We start from the raw sequence: 23,110 nt of genomic DNA, 5'->3' as shown, positions 1-23,110 counted from the left end.
CATCTGGAATATGTGGGATCTGCAGAGTTGAATATGGGTCCTTAGGCTTCACAGGAAAGTGCCTTAGTTGCTAAGCCATCTGTCCAGCCTTCTATTCACCTTATAAAAATTATTTATTTATTTATTTATTTATTTATTTATTTATTTATTTATTTATATGAATGAGAAGTGTGTCAGAGCTTCTAGCCACAGCAAACAGACTGCAGATATATATGTTGCTTTGTACATCTGGCTTTATGTGTGGGTACTGGGGAATCGAATTTGGGTCCTCTGGCTTTGTCATCAAGCACCTTAACCACTGAGCCATCTCTTCTGCCTTTTTTTTTGGGGGGGGGGGTTCAAGATAGGGTTTGACTTGAGCCCAGGCTGACCTGGAATTCACTCTGTAGTCTCAGGGCATTGGACTCATAGTATTTCTCCTACCTCTGTCTCCCAAGTGCTGGAAATAAAGGCATGTACCACCATGTCTGGCCACGATTCACTTTTAAAATTACTTGAAATGTAAAAATTAAACACGCAAACCTGTTTATTAGGACTTCATTCGTAATAGTGAAAAGGTACAAACAAACAGTCTACCTATGAATGGCTAAAACATGTAAAATATAAGATAAGAGCTAGAAGGATGGCTCGGGTGGTTAAAGTGTTTGTTAGCAAAGCATGATGGCCTGGGTTCGATTCCTCTGCACCACATAAAGTCAGATACACAAAGTGGGGCATGCCCTGCCGCACTCATACTTTTACTTAGGGCTGGGCAAGGAGTATCACTGTGCATTCAAGATCAGCCTGAGCCTAGAGTGAAACCTGACCTCAAAAGAACTCAGAGCTCAGGAGGCTGGGGCAGGTGACTAGGGTGACAGAGTGCCCTAGGTTATACAGTGAAACAACATCTCAGAAAAGCAATAAACAAACAAAATTATAATTTGTGACAATCAAGTAACATGTAGAAAGTGTCCTGAGCAGTGCTAATGAGAAAAGACAATGCTGTATTAATGCCTTTATAAGGCTGAGGCCCGACCCTGTAAGGATGCAGGGAAGAGCACTGCAGTGAAGCGTGATGAGAATGTGTTTCTTTCTGTTCTGTTCTACGTACATTAATCTAACGTAATCATGAGCCAACATTTATTGCCGTAAACAGCACACTTAAAGAAGAACAGTGCACGCAGTAACCTGGAGAATGAAAGAGCTCCTCATATGCTCGGGTAAATGATCCAGCATTTCTGTGTAGCAGCGCATCAAACTCAGCAGCCAGAAGTTCCCGGAGGTGGAGTCCTCCTCTGCAGCGTAGGTGAATGGGTCCACCATGTAAATGACCACAGCTGGAGGGTAGGCTTGGCTGTCTGCAGAGTCAGGCTCTGTGGGGATTCCTATTCTCTCCCTTTCTGTAACACTGGACAGAGAGTCATGTGTGAGGTACGAAAAATAAGCAGTAACTACACAAAACAAACCAATTCTAGAACACAAGCACTTCCAAGATCACAAAAACAACATGTCTTATACTTCAAGCAAGTCAGTACTGCGAACAGGGTCAACACAACCCATGAGTTTCAATGAGGGGTGCTCAGCCACAGGAGCCTGTGCACAAAGACCAAGATTCAAAAGCTCCAAAACTCTACTGGAACTTATGCACATATGCCAAGATTCAAAATCTCAAAAAAAATTGAAATATTTCTGGTCCCAAGTATTTCAGAACAGGGATATTCAATCTGTCTTCCTCTAAAATGGGAGAGCTCTTCTTCCTCTTTCTTTTCTGTGGGAATACAAAACACAAAGGTTTTATAACAACCATACGCTTAGTAGGTGGAGGGCTGAACGTCTTCCATGTGGCAGGCAGCCTCTAAGGTGGCTCCCAATGGTCCCATCTGCTGCTGGCCTACCCTAGTGACCAGCTTCTAAATGAGCAGAACACGGGATGTGATGAGTACACGAGCTTCTCTTGATTCCTCCCTCTTGCAGGAGGAGGCCAGCTGCCATGTTGGAAAATGCCCATATAGCAGCCAGCCACCCATGAGGAACTGAGTGGATTTGGAAGCTCCATGCCCCTACTGGCACCTTGATCTGAGTGCAGTCCTGGCCTGCAGCCACATGAGGGACCCTGAAGCAGAAGACCAGCTAAGTCACTGGCAGGCTGGTTCCAGACCAACACCACCTATGAGATAGTGTATTTTGTTTTAGGTCCAGATTGGATGTACTCTGTTATAAAACAATCTATACCTAATAAAGGCAGGTGGCAAAAGCTAAAACAAATATATATAAGCTTAATGGGAAATTTGTCACTTAGAAGGTACAACCTCCTGTATCTCTGAATGCACCTGCAGAGTGACAGCTGTCATTTGTATTACAAGAAAGAAGAGCATCAATGAGACTTAGAAGTCAGGAGGGTGGAGGAGAACCCAAGAGAAGCTCCTCCTTTGGGTGAGTGTATCATGGACCCACCTGTCTTGTCCATCCTGTGAAGGCTGGGTGGAGCTCTGCGCAGACTCAGTATCTGTGCCACAGGGCATATTCCCTGGTGTTCTATCCATGGAACTGCCTGCAGTGCTGGGGTTCTGCCCTCCAACACTACCACTGAATCCTGAAGAGGTAGTGCACATCTGAGTGATGCCCGGAGCAGAGGCGGTCGACGAGACAGGAGGCCCAGAGGAGGCGGAAGAGGAGCTACTTGCTGAAGGGATTGCAGAACTGCTGCTGGAGGTGGGATTGAATGCACTACCAGTGCTCGGAGCTGTGGGCCCTGGATGCGAAGATGAAGGCCCAGCACTCCCAGGCACAGCTTGTCCCTGTGCTGCTGCTGGTGGACTCTGGTACTTAGGTGGTAGCAGCAGGCTGCTGTCGAGCTGCAGAGTGGCTAAATAAGGTGCTGAAAGAATACAGAACTGATCTCAGTAGTGCTCAGCAAAATCAGACAGAAACCAAAATTTAGAATGAGCACTTAAAAACGATTACGCTTTCAGGATGAAATACTCTGATGATAATATCCCAAGTACCATCAACACACTCAAAAATAAGTTTCTTAGCCAGGCGTGGTGGTGCATGCCATTAATCCCAGCACTCAGGAGGCAGAAGTAGAATCACTGTGAGTTCAAGGCCATCCTGAGACTATATAGTAAGTTCCAGGTTGGCCTGGGCTGACCCTACCTTGGGAAAAAGAAAAAGTTTCTTGTTTGGCAAACGCTGAAGTGTACATGAAACAAATTTATCAATCACTCAGAAAAGGGATATGGCCTGAAGAGATGGCTTAGTGATTAAGCACTTGTCTGTAGGATAAGGATCCTGATTCAAGGCTCAATTCACCAGGACCCACATAAGCCAGATGCACAAGGTGGCACATGCATCTGGAATTCATTTGCAGTAGCTGGAGGTCCTGATGCACCCATTCTCTTTCTCTCTCTCTCTCTCTCTCATCCCTTCCCTCCCTCCCTCTTTCTCTGTCTGTCACTCTCAAATAAGTAAATAAATATAAACAGAAAAGGCTTATTAGAAAAGAAAGATAGGGGCTGGTGAAATGGCTTAGCGGTTAGGCGCTTGCCTGTGAAGCCTAAAGACCCCGGTTCGAGGCTTGATTCCCCAGGACCCACGTTAGCCAGATACACAAGGGGGCGCACACATCTGGAGTTCATTTGCAGTGGCTGGAAGCCTGGCGTGCCCATTCTCTATCTGTCTTTCTCTGTCTGTCGCTCTCAAATAAATAAATAATTAATTAAGACAATGATTATCTTAAAAAAAAAAAAAAGAAAGATAATCACTTCTAACTAGTCTCCTTTCAGATGTCTCTGAGAAAAGAAACCAAACCCAGCATGATACAGTATGACCAAGTATGTACATGGCTCTATAAGCTTTGCAGGTTTTCATCAAATTAAGTTAATGCTAAGTAAGTCATGCTGTTAAGTTTTCAAAGTGGTGCATAAGTAGAGCCTTAGGAAACAATTTAAAAATAGTTTTCCAAGACTGTATGTCCTACAAGAATTGAGATTTAACTATCCTAAAACACAAACCTGGACCTAATTTCAATAATGGAATGTTAACATTACTTGTGAACAAAGAAATATAATGTTGTATCAATAATGGGAAGGAGAGAATTTGCTTTTTTACTTCTCAAATTCTACTTTGTCAAATACATTTCCATTTACCTAGGTGATGGCGACAAACTTGCGCATAAAGTTTGAGTCTGGAATGATTGTCATTCTCCTCACTGCTCCAAGGCTGGTTAAACCACTCGCTCACCAGCTCATCTGTCAGCTTCTGGGCCACGGTCTTTCCCACACGCATGATCCCATCGCGAAGCACTTTGCAGATGGGCTTGTGCTGTCCAAGCCTACACATCTGACACCATAAACAAGAGAGTTTCAGTGGCAGCCAATCCTGCAGTCTGCCTCTCCATGCAGCGGAGAGATTCTCTAACATGCACGCACACACGCATGCACTTCCCTTTCTCTTTGATGTGATCACATGCTGTAAAACTAACAGCTGGTTCTTTCTTGTAATTATGATGTACTCTGAAATAGCTGTCTCTCTCCAAAATGTGGATGAGATCTCTACGAACAATAAGTGTCTCTTTAACCAAGCCAATTTGTCTTGTGCCACACAAGATGGCTGAGTAATACTACCTGGTTGGTAATGTGCAGAGACTTAACTAGAGTCCTGACCACTAATGCTGAGTAGGACAGATGTCCACTAAAACCTCGTAGTAATCCTCACTCATGTTTTCCCATAAGATAACATTAAAATTTGATGGGCCATCTGTTCCCAACATTTGGAGATCATCAATAGCAGAGGCCACTAGAGTAGGATGCATACTGATCACTTTTTAAATAAACAGTTGCTTTAGCTTTAAGTCAATGAGACTCTTCTGCTAATCTCCAGGACACTCAATTAACATAATATACCTCTGAAAAATGAACCACTATTTCTAGCACGAGTGCCCATATTGGCATTCCTCTCTAGCGATAACAGAGCACATCTTCCACAAGTAGGTAGGAATCATTGCCCAACGGGCAGTGCTAAGAGAGCCATTAAGTGCCCCATCTAAATAGACCTGGCAGTCCTAGAGGCTTTGTGATCTGGTTTGAAAGCTTCCTTCAAGGGAACAGAGTCACATTGTCTGTGATAGGTTAGCTGTGACTTAGTATTTGCAACCACGTCCAGGCACCAATCAGAAGTGACCACATCTCAGGGTTCCTTCAGTGGCTGACCAGATGCCATTGCTACAGAGTAAGCATCACCTCCCTGAAGTCACTCCTAAATTCACTGTCTTTCATGCTTACCCAGAGTTTTATAGACAGCATATCACCTGTTCTGGAATCTACCTGAAGTTCAACAACACTTCTGTAATGTTAATAATGTGCCTGTCACAATTCTTGGCCTATTCCTAAATCTTAGTGTCACCTAAGTTTGCCAACATGAACACACCAGAAGCATGCCGCACAAAGACTTTAGTGCACATGTGGCTCAGCAGAAGCAATATGGTGCTTACTCCTCAGAGACAGACATGGATCAACCTGTCTAAAGCTAACAGAAATTAAGATACTAAAAATGTAAGATTATTCACCTAGTATTCACATTAAAAGGGCTGCTACATGTTTTAATCTGTACCAAAATTTTAGCACTCAGATGAATGTAGTATTAACACAGCAGACACATGATACACTCAACTTATCTTTAAATTCAAAACGTTCCAAGTTACACACTCTCGTACACTGCTTTCAGGAACTCTTCCTCGCCCACCCCACACAGGCAAAACGAAGTGAAAAAAGTAGATGTGTTTGCTCTGTGTAAAGCTCATCTTCACAACCACCACTTTTCCCTAGGTAAGCTGCTAGCTTTAACTCCAAGCTCATAAACAGTGGAGGGTATTTTAAGGTGTGTGGCAAGGCTGGTAGAGGAAGGCCTTCTCAACCTAGCATTGTGTAAATGCACAAGAGGAGAGCAATTCACTTAACAGAAAGAACTTCCAATTTCATCCTACTCCTTATGTTGAGATGGACTTTCCAGAGCAGAAGCTTAACCAGGAATGGAGGACTCCTGTCGTAAAGAATATGCACCCTCCACAGACTCCTCACCTCGTAGACAGCACTCAAGTCCCTGAAGAAAGTTTTGGCTCCTTCGAGCAAGGCCTCATTTTCTGGACACACCACAATATAGGCAACATCACGGTGGCCCCCATATGGGTCTAAGAGTAGTTTCTCCCAGAAGGGCAAGGAGAATGGAGAGATGGTCAGGAAGTCCTTGTCATAGCCCACTAGCAAAGTGGGGATGGGCAACGGCTCGGGAGATTCTTCTGACCCTGAAACAACATTGTGGTTTAGGTAGTACTATGACAGTCTGAGCTCCACTCCCTGGACATTTTAAATATTTTTATTTAGAGAGAGAGAGAAAGATGGGGGGCGGGCAGACAAAGAGAAAGAGAAAGGGGCAGGAGGCTATGGGCATACCAAGGCCACCCACCAGTGCAAATGAAGTCCAGGCACATGTGCCGTTGCGTGTATCTGGCTTACATGAGTCCTGGGAAACTGGGAAACTGAATCTGGGTTATTTTGTTCACAGGCAAGCGAAGCCATATCTCCAAACCCCCACCTGGACATTTTAGATGCTTCCAGTATACTGCCTTCATTTTGGCACCTGGAACGCTATTGCCTATACTGGCATCATTATCTTTCTCATTAGATGACCCGAATGAGAGCCTCATGTCAGTCAGAAGTACTTATGAAGGTTCAAGAAGCTCCACTGCAGAGAGGCGGTGGGGGGCGGGGAGTGAAGGTGACTCAGGGAGCAGCCCTGGCTCACTTAGTTTCAGAGCGGCAGGGTGGTCCTGACCACAGTGGGAAACAGAAGGAGCAGCCCAGCATACAAGTGGGCACACACTGAAGGCAGGAAGACCAGACTCTAAACCAACATGCTTTTTAGGGACTGGTTTTCTTACCGACCTGGATTATTACAAGGGTATTTAGGAACTTACAATCATAGCAGTGATGATAGAGGGAAAGATTTCATGCGAGGAGTGAGACTAGGACTGGCAGAACCAGAGCTGCTCTGAGGGAGGAGCAAGGAAACAAAGGCAGGGTGGAAGGAGTCTAGACTCACCGTAGGTCCCGCGCCCTGCCATCTTATGGAACTGCTGCCAGGTGAGTGGTCCCTGCACGTGCTGGATATTCTCCCAGGTCCTGCCCGTGCGCTTCTTCTGGATGGCATCCTGGAGAAAGGGCTGCAGGGATAGCAGCATGCGCACCACGTCTTGGGAGGAGAGCATGCTGGTGTCCAGCACTGGAGAAACGCAAGGAAGCAGAGAGGACAAGTATGGTTAGAAACAGCACTCTGCTCTTTGTAGCCATCGCCAGGGTCTCAGTTACAGTCCATGACAAAGATGTTACTAGAGTCCATGACCTGGGATTTAAGAGAAAAGACTGCAAACTTAAAACAAAATTGATAATTTGTTAAGATTCAATAAAAGGAGGGAAATGGATGTATAATTTTTATATCATATAAACCTGTTTCCAAGGTTTCTCATAGGAATATTTAAATATTCATACTACTTTCCTTTACAAATATCAGTGTGCTGGTCATAAGAGAAATGAAAAGCAAGACAAAAAGAAATAAGAATCCTTCAAAAAACCAGTACAATGCTCTTACTAGGAACCATCTTCAAGAAGGCAAATGCAGAGAGAGAAAGAAGGCTTTTCCATTGGCGAGGCCGAAGGACAAGCAGGAAGAAGCGCCCCAGGAAGCAAGTCACCACACAGAGATGGAGGGAGAAGCTCACTGCTAAAGAATAAATACTTCTGCCAAGAGTCACCCAGGAAGGGTACAATAACCCTAAAATACGCAAACCTCTATATCTCTACCAAACTTTGTGCATACATGTGCAGATGTGCGCTGCTCCCTGGAGGAAGGAGAGTCGGTCCATAATGATGCTCAGCAGAGTCTCAGAGAGCTCAGTGAACAACTAGTGAGGATTGGGAAGATGGGCCAAGAATCCATACTGCTGAAACCTTTTTTCTACTGACTATAAAGAGCACTTGCACAGCAATCCAAGATATGTGCTACATGTGACCACAGCTTGCTAGAGCAGAGCAGAGCCAAAATGCTTTTCCTTGGTCCTTACACATCTCCCTGGCCCATGCCCAGGTATGTGCCTGACACAGAAGCAGTATTAATTAATCACTCATTCTCTTTAAGCTGTGTTACTTTTTAATTTATAGTCAAGAACACAGTAAAGTTAATTCCTGTACTCAAGCCTCCAAGTGGGAAAAGACAGACCAAGAGGCAGAGATTCGAGAAACACAGAAACAACCACATTTCTTGCACACTGCATGTGTGCACACAAACTGTGTTTTGAAAGGATACAGTTTAAAGCTTTACTTCTTGCAAGTCTGCCTTCCACCTCACCCACGTACAGCAGCATCCCCTACTCTGCAGCAACGTGCATATCCAGACTTGCTCAGCAATAGGGTGTGCCATGGCTCACACAGATCCACAGACTGCAGCTCTGCCACAGTCTGCAGGAGGCACCTATGCTGATTTCCTTACTGGAATGATCACTTTAAAAATATATATAATTTTTAAATTTATTTACAAGCAGACACACATTAAGAGGGAGGGAAGGAAAGAGAGACACTATGAAAGAATGGATGAGTGAATGGAGAATGGGAACATTAGGGCCTCTAGACACTACCAACATAATCCAGATACATGTGCCACTGTGTGCATCTGACTTTATGTGGGTAGCCAGGGAACTGAACCTGGGTCCTTACGCTTTGCAGGCAAGTGTTTTGACAGCTCGGCCATCTCTCCACCCTCCCCATTTATTTTTCCCTCCAAGGTAGGGTCTCACTCTACCCAGGCTGACCTGGAATTCACTCTGTAGTCTCAGGCTAGCCTTGAACTCACATTTATCTCCTACCTCAAGCCTCCCAAATGCTGGTATTAAAGGTGTATGCCACCACACCTGCTTTACTTTCACTTCGAAAAACATTATGTAAACTGGGTGTGGTGGTGCATGCATTTAATCCCAGCACTCGGGCCACACTGAGACTACAGAGTGAATTCCAGGTCAGGCTGAGCTAGAGTGAAAACCTACCTCCAAAAAAATAAAAACAAAACAAAACCCCCAAAATTTATTTACTTATTTATTTGCAAGCAGAAATAGACAAAAAAGAAAAAGAAATAAGGAGGAAGAGGGAGGCAACCAGAGAGAATGGGCATGGCAGGGCATCCAGACCCTGCAAACTCCAGATACATGTGCCCCTTTGTGCATCTGGCTTTCCGTGGTTACTGGAGAACCAAACCAGGGCCACTGGGCTTTGCAAGCAAGTGCCTTAACTGTTGAGCCATCTTTCCAGCCCCCCCCCCCTTTTTTTTGAGGTAGGGTCTCACTCTAACCCAGGCTGACCTAGAATTCACTTTGGAGTCTCAGGGTGGCCTTGAACTCACGATCCTCCTACCTCTGCCTCTCAAGTGCTGAGATTAAAGGCGTGTGCCACCATGCCCGGCTTTAGCCCCATTTTTTTTTAACTTTGTAAATTCATTCAGTAGACATTAATTAAGGGCCTACTAGGCATAGGACTCTGTGAAGCTAAGTAGTTGTAAAAATGAGGAGAACCTTGACCATTCCTTTTAGCAGTTTTTATCTCCAGGAAGCATCCTCTTGCTTGTCCTATTTTGAAAAATGCTGGGGTCTCCCTACTGTGGACTTCCTACCTCTGCAGAGATTACATTCAAGACAGAGGTGTCCAGAGGGCAGGGTGCACACTTATTTCTCATCCCTCCAGCTGGTTACTCTGCTCTACAGAACCCGGTCCCACTATGCTCAGAAAATGTGCATGTATGCCTCACTGACTGGTGGCCATTCTTTCTGGATCACTAGGTACCTGACTTCCAAGACAAGCCTCTCTTTGGGTATGTTCCCTCTTCCCTCCTGTCAATACGACTCTCTGAACTCAGTGCCTTGACTGAAGCTATACCTCACACAACAATCCTCTACTCAACACCTTTCCCTACACTATTCAAAAGACATCTTTAAAACTTCTTTCATGGGGGCTGGAGAGACAACTCAATGGTTAAGGTGCTTGCCTGTGAAGCCTAAGATCCCAGGTTTGATTCTCCAGGTCTTACATAAGCCAGTCACAAAGTAGTACATGTGTCTGGAGTCCATTTGCAGTGACTAGAAGCCCTGGCACATCCATTCTCTATTTTTGTCTCAAATATAAATAAGTAAGTTAAAATTTAAAAAAAAAAATTTAGGACCTTAAGTTATGGCTTAACAGGTAAGAAATTTGCCTGCAAAGCCAAAGGAACCAGGTTTGACTCCCCAGGACCCACAGGAGCCAGATGCACAAGGGGGCGCATGCGTCTGGAGTTCATTTGTAGTGGCTGGAGGCCCTGGCGCACCCATTTTAACCCCCCCTCTCGCCCTCTCTCTTTCTCTGTCAAGTAAACAATATACCATGGTAATTCCCTCCCTTCCCCTACTTTCTCCTTTGAAATTCCATGCTCCATCATATTCCCTCCACCTCTCAATCAGTTTCTATTTTGATGTCATCATCTTTTCCTCCTATTATGATGGTTTTGTGTAGGTAGTGTCAGGCACTGTGAGGACATGGATATCCAGGCCATTCTGTGTCTGGACAGGAGCCCTACCCTTCCCGTGGCTAAAAAATTATTTTGTGAACATTCTCCCCCATATCTGGTCTTTCTCCAAAATATCAAAACCTGAATGAGGGGGCTGGAGAGATGGCTTAGCAGTTAAGCGCTTGCCTGTGAAGCCTAAGGGCCCTGGTTGGAGGCTTGATTCCCCAGGACCCATGTAAGCCAGAAGCACAAGGTGGCACATGCGTCTGGAGTTCGCTTGCAGTGGATAGAGGCCCCGGCGCGCCCATTGTCTCTCAATGTATCTGACTGTCACTCTCGAATAATTAAATAAAATTTAAAAATTAAAAATATATGTCTAATTATCCCCTCCCTAAAGTGACTTGCAGTTGATTTCTTATTTGTTCTCCAGTATCCTAGACCCATTTCATTCTTGCCATTTTGTAATTTGCACCCATTATAATCAGACTGCTAATTTTTGTTTGGTTGTGTTTCTTTCTGATCTACACAAATCTAATGCCAATCCCTTTCTTAAATGCCTACTGTGGCATTTCTGCTGCTCTTTGGAGGAAGACCTCACAAGCCCTACATTCTAGCCTCCTTTCAGGTCCATCAGGGCTTTCCCCTTGCCTCTTCACGGCTCTAGAACACAGGGACCCTTTCTACAAGGCCACAAGAAATGTCCATCATCAGATCTCAGAGCCAATGCAATTCCTTCTTCAAAGGAACCTTCCCTAACCTCACAGCCTAGAGCAAACTCTCTATCTCATCCTTCTACCACTTAAAATTTGCTTAAATGATTCCTTTTGTAATTATTTGGTTAGTAAGCTAATACCCATTTCTCAGGTTGATTAGAAAGTCAGTAAAGCCAGGCATGGTGGCCCCAGCACACGGGAGGCAGAGGTTGAAGGATCACTGTAAATTCAAGGCCACCTGAGACTATACTTACTGAGCTAGAGTGAGACCTTACCTGGAAAAAAAAAAAAAAAAGAAGAAGAAAAGACAAGAACGATGACAGGTACCTTCTCTCTCTCTCTATTTTATCTCCAGGAAGCACTGCAGTGTACAGTAATAAGAAGAGAAGCTGGGTGTGGTGGCTCATGCCTTGAATCTCAGGTGGCTGAGGACAGCCTGCCCTGGAGTGAGACCCTGCCTCAAAAGCACAGGGGGAAGGACTATAGAGATAGCTCAGTGGTTAAGGCATTTATCTGGAAACCTTAACAATGTGGTTTTGATTCTCCAGTGCCCATGTAAAACCAAATGCACTGTGGGTGCACGCATCTAGTTTGTTGCCAGTGTCTGGAGGTCCTGGCATACTCATTCATATTCTCTTTCCCTTCCTCCCCCCCTCTTCTCCCTCTGCTTGCGAATAAAGAAGTAAAAAAATATTAACAAAGGTGGAGGAACAACTTGCTTGCAGACCAACTCCACAAATGTTTGCTAAGTGAACTGGAGTTGTTCTCAGCTCCCCAATGCTAGGATTCAACGTCAGGCCTCAGGTGTGCAAACCATGGCCGTTACCACTGAGCAGGCCCTTCGAGCCAAACTGGAGCTTGTGATACCAGATGGCCTTGCTTGTAGTGTTCCAGCAACGAAGGAAAATGTGATCGCTGTGGTAAGAGAAGCAATATACTGAGAAACCAGGGAAAAGAGCAAAGATGCAGACTGGGCAGAAGGCTCCAAGGAAGAGGCCATGGAAGTGCACGTTGAAGATGAGGGAGGAGGAATGCAAGGCCTGCAAATGGTCATTTCACACACTCTTGGTGAATCTTGGCTCTGAGAGCACAGGCTGCTAATGTGGGTTGCCTATTTATGATAAATACAAGAGAAACATTTCCAGGAAACAGTTACTTTTCTTATTGGAACAGAAAAACTCCATGAGTTCTCAAGAATAAGATCCTGGCTTTGGTTGCTTTTCCTGTTTTCAGAGATGAAACTTAAGAATTTCTACAATAGTCAAAAAAAAGCTTTTAATTTACTACCACTCTGAAATACTTTTCAATGTAAACTTCCATACTGGGACACCTACCGTTGCTATGAGGCCAGCAGTGCACGGTAGCACTTCTGACCAGAGCCTCATCCACCTTCCCACCTGTGGGATTATCCACATATTGCCGTCCTTGCTCCAAAGCATTGAAGCACTCTGTCCAGTAATCGTTATTATCTGCCTGCACCCGGTCATAACTCCAGCTCACACAAGGAAGAGCTTGGCGACTGTTAGAGGAGATGTAGTCCAGGAAACTGAGAGGAGCAAACGGCTGTGTGTGTTGACTCTGCAGGAGGAGGAGGAGGCTTACAGGTGGCGGCTCCGGAGACTTTTTGGTTCCTTCCACCTGAGGAAGAAGGGGGGACTGACACATCAGGAAACGCCTCTCTGCAGCCTGGCCAATGTCAGAATTCTTCCCAAAAATATCCAACTCGTCTTCCAGGAAGAGTCCGGAATTGTAGCCAAGCCTGCGATTCACAATGGCACTAAATCCACAGGTGCAGCGGTACTGGTCCTCATTGGAGGAGTCAGGGATATAAAGCCCAACGTCAGCCCCTTTGATGTTCATGTTGCAGGCACAGATGCAACAGCTGTCAAAGTTCCTGTCTTTAAAGATGTTCATCACAGAATCTGAGAGAATCAGGGTAACATAGAGACTGTGGGCCTCAGGAATTGGCTGCATGGTAGCAGGCTCCACAGAGTTAAGGGGTCGTGTGGTAGAGGGGGTAGAGGCTGGTGAGCCCTGATCAGTGCTGTCATACTTCACAGACCCCTGACCACTGGCAGTGCCCCCACCTCTGGGAGTTCTTGGAGTCCTAGGGGTTCGAGGTGTGGGGACAGAGAAGCGAGGGGTTGCTGGAGATGGGAGGACTCCTGCCCCACTGTTGCTGGCTGGGGCCACGCTGTTCAACGTCACCGGCGTGTTCATCTGTGGTGTGTTCAAATAGTCTGGATCTGCTAAGCTCCCGACACTAGGCACATTACTGCAATACACACAAGGCACCAAGTAAGAAGGGAGGCATGCCATACATAACAGAGCCCACATGCCACCACCCTGACCACCGTTAAGCACTAGCATCTGGGATAGGAAGAAGAAGAGATCAAGGGAAGAGGAATACATAGAATTCTTCCCTTCTACTCATTCTACATTTAAACAGTTCTTATCTTAACCTTTCAAGGAAGCAGACATTTCTCCAATCCTATGTAGTTTTATTACAACGAAACTTTATTATTTTATTTATTTATTCATTCACTCATCGATTTATTATTTGGTTTTTCAAGGTAATGTCTAATTCTAGCTCAGGCTGGCCTGTAATTCACTGTGTAGTCTCAGGGTAGCCTTGAACTCATGGTGATCCTTCTTCCACTTCTGCTTCCTGAAAGGTGCCCGCCAATACACCTGGCTCTTTATTTTTATTTTTGTAAAGTTTAAAGAGGTTTTATTAGATTGAGAAGAGGAGGAAGTACAGAAAGCTCCTGCCATGAGAAGGCAAGAGGGGGCAGACCAGGGGTAGACCTTACATGGGAGTAGGGTCTCCTGTAAGCAGTACATAACCCCTGCACTTAGACTGTATCAAAGAATACAGGTTTTCTAAGCTTTCTAATTCTTTTATACACTAATACTGTGAAGATGATACTCTTCCAATAAACTACATATACTCTTTCTTATATTATAAAGGTTGCTATTAAATGTCTTCACAGTTTGCTGTAATTTTTAAATATTGATACATCTAGACCAAAAATCTGAATCAAACACTGTAAAGAAATTTGAAATCCAAAACAAAGCAGTACCGTGCATACAGATAAATGACCCAGAAACTTGAATGGCAATTACTATTCTCTCAGCAACTAAAATAATCAGTGTAATAAGTAATGATCTTCATCCTAATTGGACTCCTCTAATTTTTCACATTCAACAAAACCATCAAATTACTATGAAGTTCAGATCAAAAAAGGAACTATAATTACTTACTGAAAATCTAAAGTGCTCCCTCGGTAGTAAAAACAGTTTATCTTACACAACAACCTCATTTTCCCATTCAATAAAAATGAACTCATCTTCAGCTCTCAATGAGCCAGACAGGCAGTGGAAAAGAAGTGCTGCTGGCTCACCAGCAAGTTCAGTCACAGCAAGTGACTGCAGAGGCACTGTGTGTGACAAGGGTGAGCACAGGGTGGTGGAGACCACAGACCACAAGAGGAGCGCTAAAGTCATAAGGCAGTGAGATTTAAAGTAATTTGAGGGACTGGAGAGATGGTTTAGAAGTTAAGGCATTTGCCTGCAAAGCCAGAGGACCCACATTTAATTCCCCAGAACCCGCGTAAGCCAGATGCAAAAGATGCTGCATGTATCTGGACTCCTTCATTTGTAGTGGCCGGAGACTCTGGCATGCCCATTCTCCCTCATCTGCCTCTTTCTCTCTCAAATAAGGAGGGAGAAAGGAAACATAAGTAATTTAAGTAGAGCTAACAATTTACTCTTGCTCTCACTAGCCAGCTGAAGAAGCTAACAGTTACCACACTTGGCTAGTAAGCTACCATTTTAGACAGCAAACATAAGCAATTCGCCCATCACAAGAGTTGCATGAACAGGGCAAGTCTACAGAGTTACATGAACCGCGCTAGTCTTTACAGAGTCTCTGGATGGAAGCTGTGGCTGGATTACTAACCTCAACAAAATTTTTCAGGGACAAAGACTACATAGCTGAATGGGTTCCTGAAGCTGCTGCTTCCTTACTAACTAGTGGATCCCAGTGTGGGAAGGGTCTAGTGGTGCTGCCCCACCACCGAACAGTGAGCAATCACAACGGCACCAGCAAGCAGGTATGCGGCGCAGGCTTCCGAGCACATGCTCTCCTGCACCTGGTGCCCATGTATGTCCCCACTTCTCCCAAAACAAGTAGTTGCTGGAGCCTTCCATTAGTTCTAGATGTGAGTCAGAGCAGAATGATTCCATTTTAAAGAGTAAGTAAATTGGCCCTTTAGGGCAAAAGACTCACATAAAAGGGATACAAATTGGAAAGGAAGAGATCAAGGTTATCATTATTTGCAGATGACATGATTCTATACATAAAGGAGCCTAAATACTCTACCAGCAAACTGTTAAGAGCTGAAAAATACCTAACAGGATACAAAATAAACACACAGAAATCAGTAGCCTTCTTATATGCTAACAACAAACATACAGAGAATCACTCCCATTCACAATTGCATCAAAAAAAAAAAAAAAAATGAACTGCCTTGGAATAAACCTAACCAAAGATCTCTCTATAATGAAAACTTCAAAACACTCAAGTAAGAAATTGCAGAAGACACAAGGCAATGGAAAGACATCCCTTGTTCATGGATTGGAAGAAACTATATTGTGAAAATGGCATTCTTACCAAAAGCAATCTACATATTTAATGCCATACCCATCAAAATTCCAATGGCATTCTTCACGGACATAGAAAAAAAAAATCCAAGAATACACATAAAAGTACAAAAAGCCTCGAATATCTAAAACAATACTGAGCAACAAAAATAAGGCTGGTGGTATCACCATACCTGATTTTAACCTATATTACAGAGCCACAGTAACAAAAACAGCATGGTACTGACACAAAAACAGACATGTAGATCAACAGAACAGAACAGAGGACCCAGATGTAAGTCCGGGTAGCTATAGCCACCTGATCTTTGACAAAAATGCCAAAAATACTCATTGGAGACAAGAAAGCCTCTTCAGCAAATGGTGCTGTGAAAACAGGGTATGTATCTGTAGAAGGATGAAAATAGATACTTATCTCTCTCCATGCACAAGAATTAAGTTCAAATGGATCAAAGACCTTAACATCAGACCTGAAGCTCTGAAACTGCTAGAGGAAAAAGTAGAGGAAACCCTTCAACATATTGGTCCTGGCAAAGACTTTCTGAATATAACCCCAATTGCTCAGACAATAAAGCCACAGATTAACCGCTGGGACCTCATGAAATTACAAAGCTTTTGTACAGCAAAGGACACTATGAATAGAGCAAAGAGGCAGCCTACAGAACGGGAGAAAATCTTTGCCAGCCATACATCTGAAACAGGATTAGTATCTACGATATGCAAAGAACTCAAAAAACTAAATCAAACACTATGGAACTGAAGAGAGTTCTCAAGAGAAGAAATACAGATGGCATATAAACATCTCACCCCTGGCAGATTGGCTACCATCATGAAAACAAATGACCGTAAATGCACGCGAGAATGCAGGAAAAGAGGAACCCTTGTATACTGTTGGTGGGAATGCAATCTGGTCCAGCCACGTGGAAATCAGTATGGAGATTCCTGAGACAGCTGAAAACAGGTTTGCCGTATGACCCAACTATACCACTCTTAGGCATATATCCTAAGGACTCATCTCACTACCTTAGAGATACTTGCACAACCATGTTTACTGCTGCTCTATTCACAACAGCTAGGAAATGGAACCAGCCTAGATGTTCCTCCACTGATGAGTGGATAGTGACAAAATGGCCCATTTATACAATGGAGTTCTACTCAGCGGTAAAGAAAAAATGGATCTGGAAAGGATTATACTAAGTGAGGTAACCCAGGCCCAGAGAGCCAAACATCACATGTTCTCTCTCATATGTGGATGCTAGCTACAAATGACTGGACTTCTATTTGACTAGAAATAAAACTCAGTAGCAGAGACCAGTAAGCTAGAAAGGAGATATAAAGGGAATAGAAAAGGAGGGAGGGGAGAACTTAGCAGGAGAATATTGTATATATGTCTAAGTAGAAGAACATATTAATGGGAGTGAAAAGGCCTAAGTAAGGTCAGGGGAAGAGATTGAGTGAAGGAAAGGTGGAGGGATGCTAATCAAAATCTAAAATATAAACAAGTAATATGAAAACCTACTTTTTGTGGACAATGGGATGCTCAGAAAATTTTCAGTACCAGGAATGGGATACCTTCCAGTGAGTTGTTGGCCAGGGAGGTCCCCCCAAAACATTATAGGCCATTATCAAGGCCCTTGATTTCCCACCAGGAATAGATGGTAAGACCCTACTGCTGAAGACTCCACATACTTAGGCTAGGCTGCAGGGTCAGTGAGAAATTTTGCTGGAGCTGATCTGAAAACCTCCTCCATGTAGGCCAGCTGACAGAAAGCTGGAAAAAGCAACGGCACACGCAGTTCGATAGGAGAGAGAAATCACCAGTGAAGACACTCAACAGTGGACACTGCAAGCCTTAAATTTGGCCAGCCAGGCCAAATGAGACAAGGGGTGCAACAGTGACATGTCTGTCATGGGGGAAACCAACTACCCTCTAACCGGACTAGAGGCCCACTCCATGGGAGGGAATACATGCCTGATACTGAAAACCTACAACAGGGGTAGTCATGAGCCCAAGGGGTGTAATGTCTGCTGGTGACTGGCTAAATGTATACACTACACTCACCAACCTGCCCAGTAAGAACTTCTCTCAATGTTCATATCCATATATTAACGCTACGCTCACTTTTGGTTAGAGAACCTTCTACTCAGATGGCAGTGACCTTGGGATGACTCAGAAGGCATCATAGTGCTGGGAAGAAATGACAAACAGCCAAAAGGGTAGGACTCCTTACAATGTGCTGGGAGGGTGGGGGATGTGGCCCTTTAGGGTCACACACAAAATTTTTACAAGGCAGGAATTAATGTCCCATAACACTGCATTACTGGCTTCCTGTGACTAGGGTCCTTTAGTTACATTTCTCTGAGACACTGACCTGTGCATGATCAAGTCTCACCTAAGCAACACAACCTGGCAACAACTTCCTGCTGCTTCTTTAGCTCATGACACGTATGTAATCCGGCCCCTTCTGAGTCAACCCCTTAAGTCCATGAACCAATCAGGTCGCTCAGTACACAGCTGAGTCTGATAATAAAGCTTACCCTAATTGGCTATCTGATCCATATAAAGGAGCCTAATGACATATGAAAGCCCTCTCTCTTCACTTTAAGTTGTTAAGCCTTAACACTAGTGTGCATGTCTCTTCTCCCTTCCCAGTCTGGCTGGGAAGGAGGATTACGTCCTTCTGCTTGGGTATTTTCCTGCTTACATTCCCACTTTGCTACAAGTACGACCTTCCTTTACTCTCCATGTCCTTCACTATTTCTTGAGTCTTTTCTGTGAAAGGGATTGCTCATTCTTCTGCTTTGCCTTCCACATGTGGGTTTTTGCGACTCCTCCAAAGTTCTCTGTGATGGACATTCTCTCCACCACCCTTTTCCCTTTTCCAGACAAGGAAGGAAACTCTCTACTTCAGGAAAAACTGGTTTGACATTGGCAATACAAGTACTATTTTTTCTGAACAGAAAGAAATACATCCAAGTAACCATAAACGCCTCCTTTTCTATCCCTACCCTAGTTTTAAAATGTTTCTAAGAGCTGGAGAGATGCCTTAGAGATTAAAGTAATAGCCAGCAAAGCCAATGGACCCGGGTTTGATTCCCCAGTACACTCACAAGCCAGATGCACGAGGTGGTGCATGCATCTGGAGTTTGTTTGCAGTACCTATAGGTCCTGACACACCCATTCTCTCTCTCAAATGAATAAATAAAAATATTTTTTAAATGTCTTTAAGTAACACATTGAATCATCACCTTACCTAAAGTTCTTACTATACTTACACCAGACAATTATTACCACTTCCAATCAAGTGCTTTGAGTACATGGTAGACACTGGTTTCACAATGAATGAGTATTAACACACAGTTCTCTATAGAAATAACCTTAGTTTGTCTAAGTATATGGATTTTCACTTAGAAATAAGTGCACATATTCAACATAAAACAAAGTGCATACAAGCATGAAAAGCTGATACAGAAAAGTTTCAAATGGTATGCATCTATCTTCAACAGTAACAAACATTTAGTAATGGTAAAAATAGTATGTAAATAGTGTGATTTTTGAGTCATCATAGTGCTGAGAAGTGACAGTGGAGTGTGACAGCAGTGAGACATCTCTGTCACATTTTCCAAGGCTCAGGGTGCATTGCAGAAGAGGTGGCGGAAAGGATGTAAGAGCAAAAGGAAGGGCAGGACTGCTTACAATGCAATCTTCTAGACACAAATTGTCCAGGATATCCATGACCTCACAATGGCTAACACTATCGACACAAGATCTTCATAATAGGAGGAAAAGAGAATGGCATCAAAATAAGAGAGACACTAAGCTGGGTGTGGCGAGGTGTGCCTTTAATCCCAGCTCTAGGGACACAGAGGTAGGAGGATCTCCGTGAGTTCAAGGCCACCCTGAGAATACAGAATGAAATCCAGGTCAGCCTAGACTACAGTGAAGCCCTACCTCGAAAAACAAAACAAAAACAACAAAAACAAAGAGAGAGAGAGAGAGAGAGAGAGAGAGATCTACAAAATAAAAGACAGGGAGAGAGAGGATATGATGGAGAATGGTTTTGTGAGAGGGCAAGTGGGGATGAGAAGGAAATAATCATATTGTCTGTAAGGTGGAAGCTGTCAATAAAAATAAATAATAAAGAAATAAATGGTGCATGTGGCTGGTAGAGCATGCATACGTACTTGTAGCCATCTCTAATGAAAGTGGCTGCAGGGGGCGCGGGCAGCTGCTCGATTCGAGGAGGAGCTGCCCACGAGGGCCGGAACAGACAGGCATCAGGGGTCTTCAGAGGTAGCAGGCAATGGCTCGGCAGCATCTTCAGCGGAGCAAACATGGATGATCCCACAAAAGGTTGAAAAGGTGGAACTTTGTGCACATATGAAAAGTCCTGTGACAACAATGTAGGGTTGGTGTTAATGCTGCCACACTAGAACATGCCTCAGTTGCTCAGGGTTTCATAATACAGAAATAAAATGATCATGCTTCAGGGCCTAGTGAGATAGGTTCAGTGTCAGCCCATGATCGATTTCCTGGCACCCACGTAAAGCTGGATGAGCATACTTTTACAGTGATAAGAGAACTTTGCTTGCCCATACACCTACATACATACACACATGTGTAAATAAATACAGTATTCTTAAAGATAAAGCTGTGAAAGATGGAGAGATGGCTTCGCATTTAAGGTGCTTGCCGGTGAAGCCTAAGAACTCATGTTGGAATCCCTAGGTTCCACATAGTAAGATGCATAGTAACACAAGTGTGCAATGTCACACATGCGTACAAGGGGGCAAATGCATCTGGAGTTTGTTTGTAGCAGCTAATGTCCTGGCACACCCATTCTCTCTCTCTCTCTCTCTCTCTCTCTCTCTCACACACACACACACACACACACACAAATGAAATTTAAAAAATTTTTAAAAAGATAAAACTATCATAATTTGATAGTTATTTATCAGCTGAAATACATTAATGCCAAGTTATAATTGACCAAAAGGCACACTATAACAAGTATGTCTAGTGTTTACTAGAATCTGCAGTTCAACTGATTCTCAGAAACCATGTTTCTGTGGAACAGCAGTAACGTTTTCTGATAACAGCTGTGCCGCTGGGCCTGCCTTCATCCCAGTTCGTGGGAGACGAGTGGCAGCAGGACGGCTTTGAGCTCTGGGTCAGCCTGGGACAGAATGAAAGCCTACCTCAGAAAATCATGGTAAGAATAATAAATAAGGACAATCACCTTTATTTCCTCTGGCTTAGGACTTCCTAATCCATCTTCCACTTCCATTCTGAATTCTGTGAGGTGAGTAGAAACCATACCAACCATAGGACTCTCCATCATACCCAAAGCTGTCACCGTCTCTGAACTTATATCTTTGTAATTCATCACAGGAGAAAATGCAGGATGCTGTTCCAAAGACGGAGGGGTGGGAAACATCCTCTGCAAGTCTGCAACTGCTAAAAGGAGGAGGGAGAAGGAAGAAGGAAGAGAAAGAGGAGAAAAAGAAAAATATTCTTTTAATCGACCAGACTTTCAAAAACCATCCTAGTGTGTAGTCAGGTACCAAATTAGGCATCAAAAATAATGTTAACTGAATAGACACATCAGGTACACAATAGAATACTACTAACAGAAGCTTCTTAGTAGAAATTTATACTTTTCTCAGACTTGACTATCATTCTCTTAATGCTTTTTAATTAAGTGAACAATGTGCAGTCACTGATTTCCCTATGTCTAAGAAGATGATTCAGGTAGAAACTGGAGGCAATGAGATGGAGCAACCACAGTGTAAGATCCTTTCAATTTACAATTATGCACTGCTTAGAACCAGGATGGTGTTGTATTTGATTCCAGACTCTGCTTACAGGTTTATATTAAAATAAAATTCATCATTAGGATTCATAATCCTACTGAGAAACAACGCATACCATAACTGGGAGAGGGGCATGACTTAAGCAATACTCAGTCATCAGGGATGTGGCACCATACAAAAGTGTTTGCAGGGGGCTGGAGAGATGGATTAACAGTTAAGACACTTGCCTGGAAAGCCAAGGGATCCACGCTCAATTCCCCAGAACCCAAGTAAGCAAGATTAACAAGGTGGCACAGGCATCTCAAGTTCATTTGCAGTAGCTGAAGGCGCGGGCATGCCCATTTGCTCTATCTGCCCCCCCCCCCCGCTCTCCCTCTCAAATAAACAAAAAAAAAAAAATTTTTTTTAAAGTGTTTGCAAAGAAGGGAGGAGAAAACTCACATAGCAATTTGCAATTCTTTTTTTTTTTTTTTTAGTTGAATAACCTGGAGTGGTGATGCATGCCTCTAATCCCAGTACTCAGGAGTCAGAGGTAGGAGGACAGCCTGAAACTACATAAAGAATTCCAGGTCAGACTGGGCTACAGTGAAACCCTACCTCAAAGGAAGGGCTCCTTATAATGCACTCATCCAGACACAAGAATCGCCTGGATATCCATGACCTCATAGGGTCTGGCACTACCTACACAAGACCATCATAACAGGAGGAAAAGATGATGACATCAAAATAAAGAAGAGACTAATTGAGAAGGGGAGGAGATATGATGAAGAGTGGAATTACAAAGGGGAAAGTGAGGGGGGAATTAGTCTATAGTTATGGATGTTGTCAATTAAAAAAAAAATTAGGACCCAAAACAAAACAAAGTTGAATGTACATGAAGTAATCATCACCACTGAGGAGACTCATTAAAATTCTTCCTCTAAAGTTAGAATAAAGGGGCTGGAGAGATGGTTCATAAGTTAAAGGCGCTTGCCTGCAAAGCCGGACAGCCTGGGTTTCATTCCTCAGTGCCCATGTAAAGTGTGTGTCTGGAGTTTGTTTGCAGTGGCTGGAGACACTAGCATACAAGAATACCCTGCTCTTAGTAGGCACTCAGAAAACAACTGTTAAGAATTAAACATTCTCTTCTCTTCTTCTTGGTCTCCCTCAAATATAATAAAAAAAAAATTTTTTTAAGTAAGCAAGGTGCATGCCTTTAATCACAGCACTTGGGAGGCAGAGGTAGGAGGATTGCTCTGAATTCAACATCAGCCTGAGACTACATAGTGAATTCCAGGTCACGTTCGGCTACACTGAGACCCTACCTTAAAAATCAAAAAAGGAAAGTAAGAGGGCTGGAGAGACAGCTTAATAGTCAAGGC

The 23,110-nt window shown here is 43.7% G+C and overlaps 1 protein-coding gene across 3 annotated transcripts in view; it reads right to left on the bottom strand.

The window, feature by feature from the left end:
• Med13l (mediator complex subunit 13L) overlaps nucleotides 1–23,110 on the bottom strand; it is a 276,451-nt gene that overhangs the window by 24,794 nt on the left and 228,547 nt on the right. For 2 of the 3 annotated variants that reach the window (XM_045133163.1, XM_045133165.1), the window contains 8 exons: nucleotides 21,176–21,393; nucleotides 20,121–20,326; nucleotides 12,608–13,548; nucleotides 7,078–7,257; nucleotides 6,057–6,280; nucleotides 4,128–4,320; nucleotides 2,434–2,857; nucleotides 1,168–1,387 (listed from right to left, as the gene is read on the bottom strand). In XM_045133163.1, coding sequence (XP_044989098.1) covers nucleotides 1,168–1,387; nucleotides 2,434–2,857; nucleotides 4,128–4,320; nucleotides 6,057–6,280; nucleotides 7,078–7,257; nucleotides 12,608–13,548; nucleotides 20,121–20,326; nucleotides 21,176–21,393 — 2,606 coding nt within the window. The remainder of the gene's footprint in view (nucleotides 1–1,167; nucleotides 1,388–2,433; nucleotides 2,858–4,127; nucleotides 4,321–6,056; nucleotides 6,281–7,077; nucleotides 7,258–12,607; nucleotides 13,549–20,120; nucleotides 20,327–21,175; nucleotides 21,394–23,110) is intronic. The other variant, XM_045133164.1, reaches the window with a different exon arrangement.

The sequence above is a fragment of the Jaculus jaculus genome, chromosome 13 (genome assembly GCF_020740685.1).
Source record: "Jaculus jaculus isolate mJacJac1 chromosome 13, mJacJac1.mat.Y.cur, whole genome shotgun sequence".
Lineage (NCBI taxonomy): Eukaryota > Metazoa > Chordata > Mammalia > Rodentia > Dipodidae > Jaculus > Jaculus jaculus.
The sequence above is the reverse complement of the archived record's forward strand: the minus strand, read 5'-3'. Positions and strand labels throughout refer to the sequence as shown.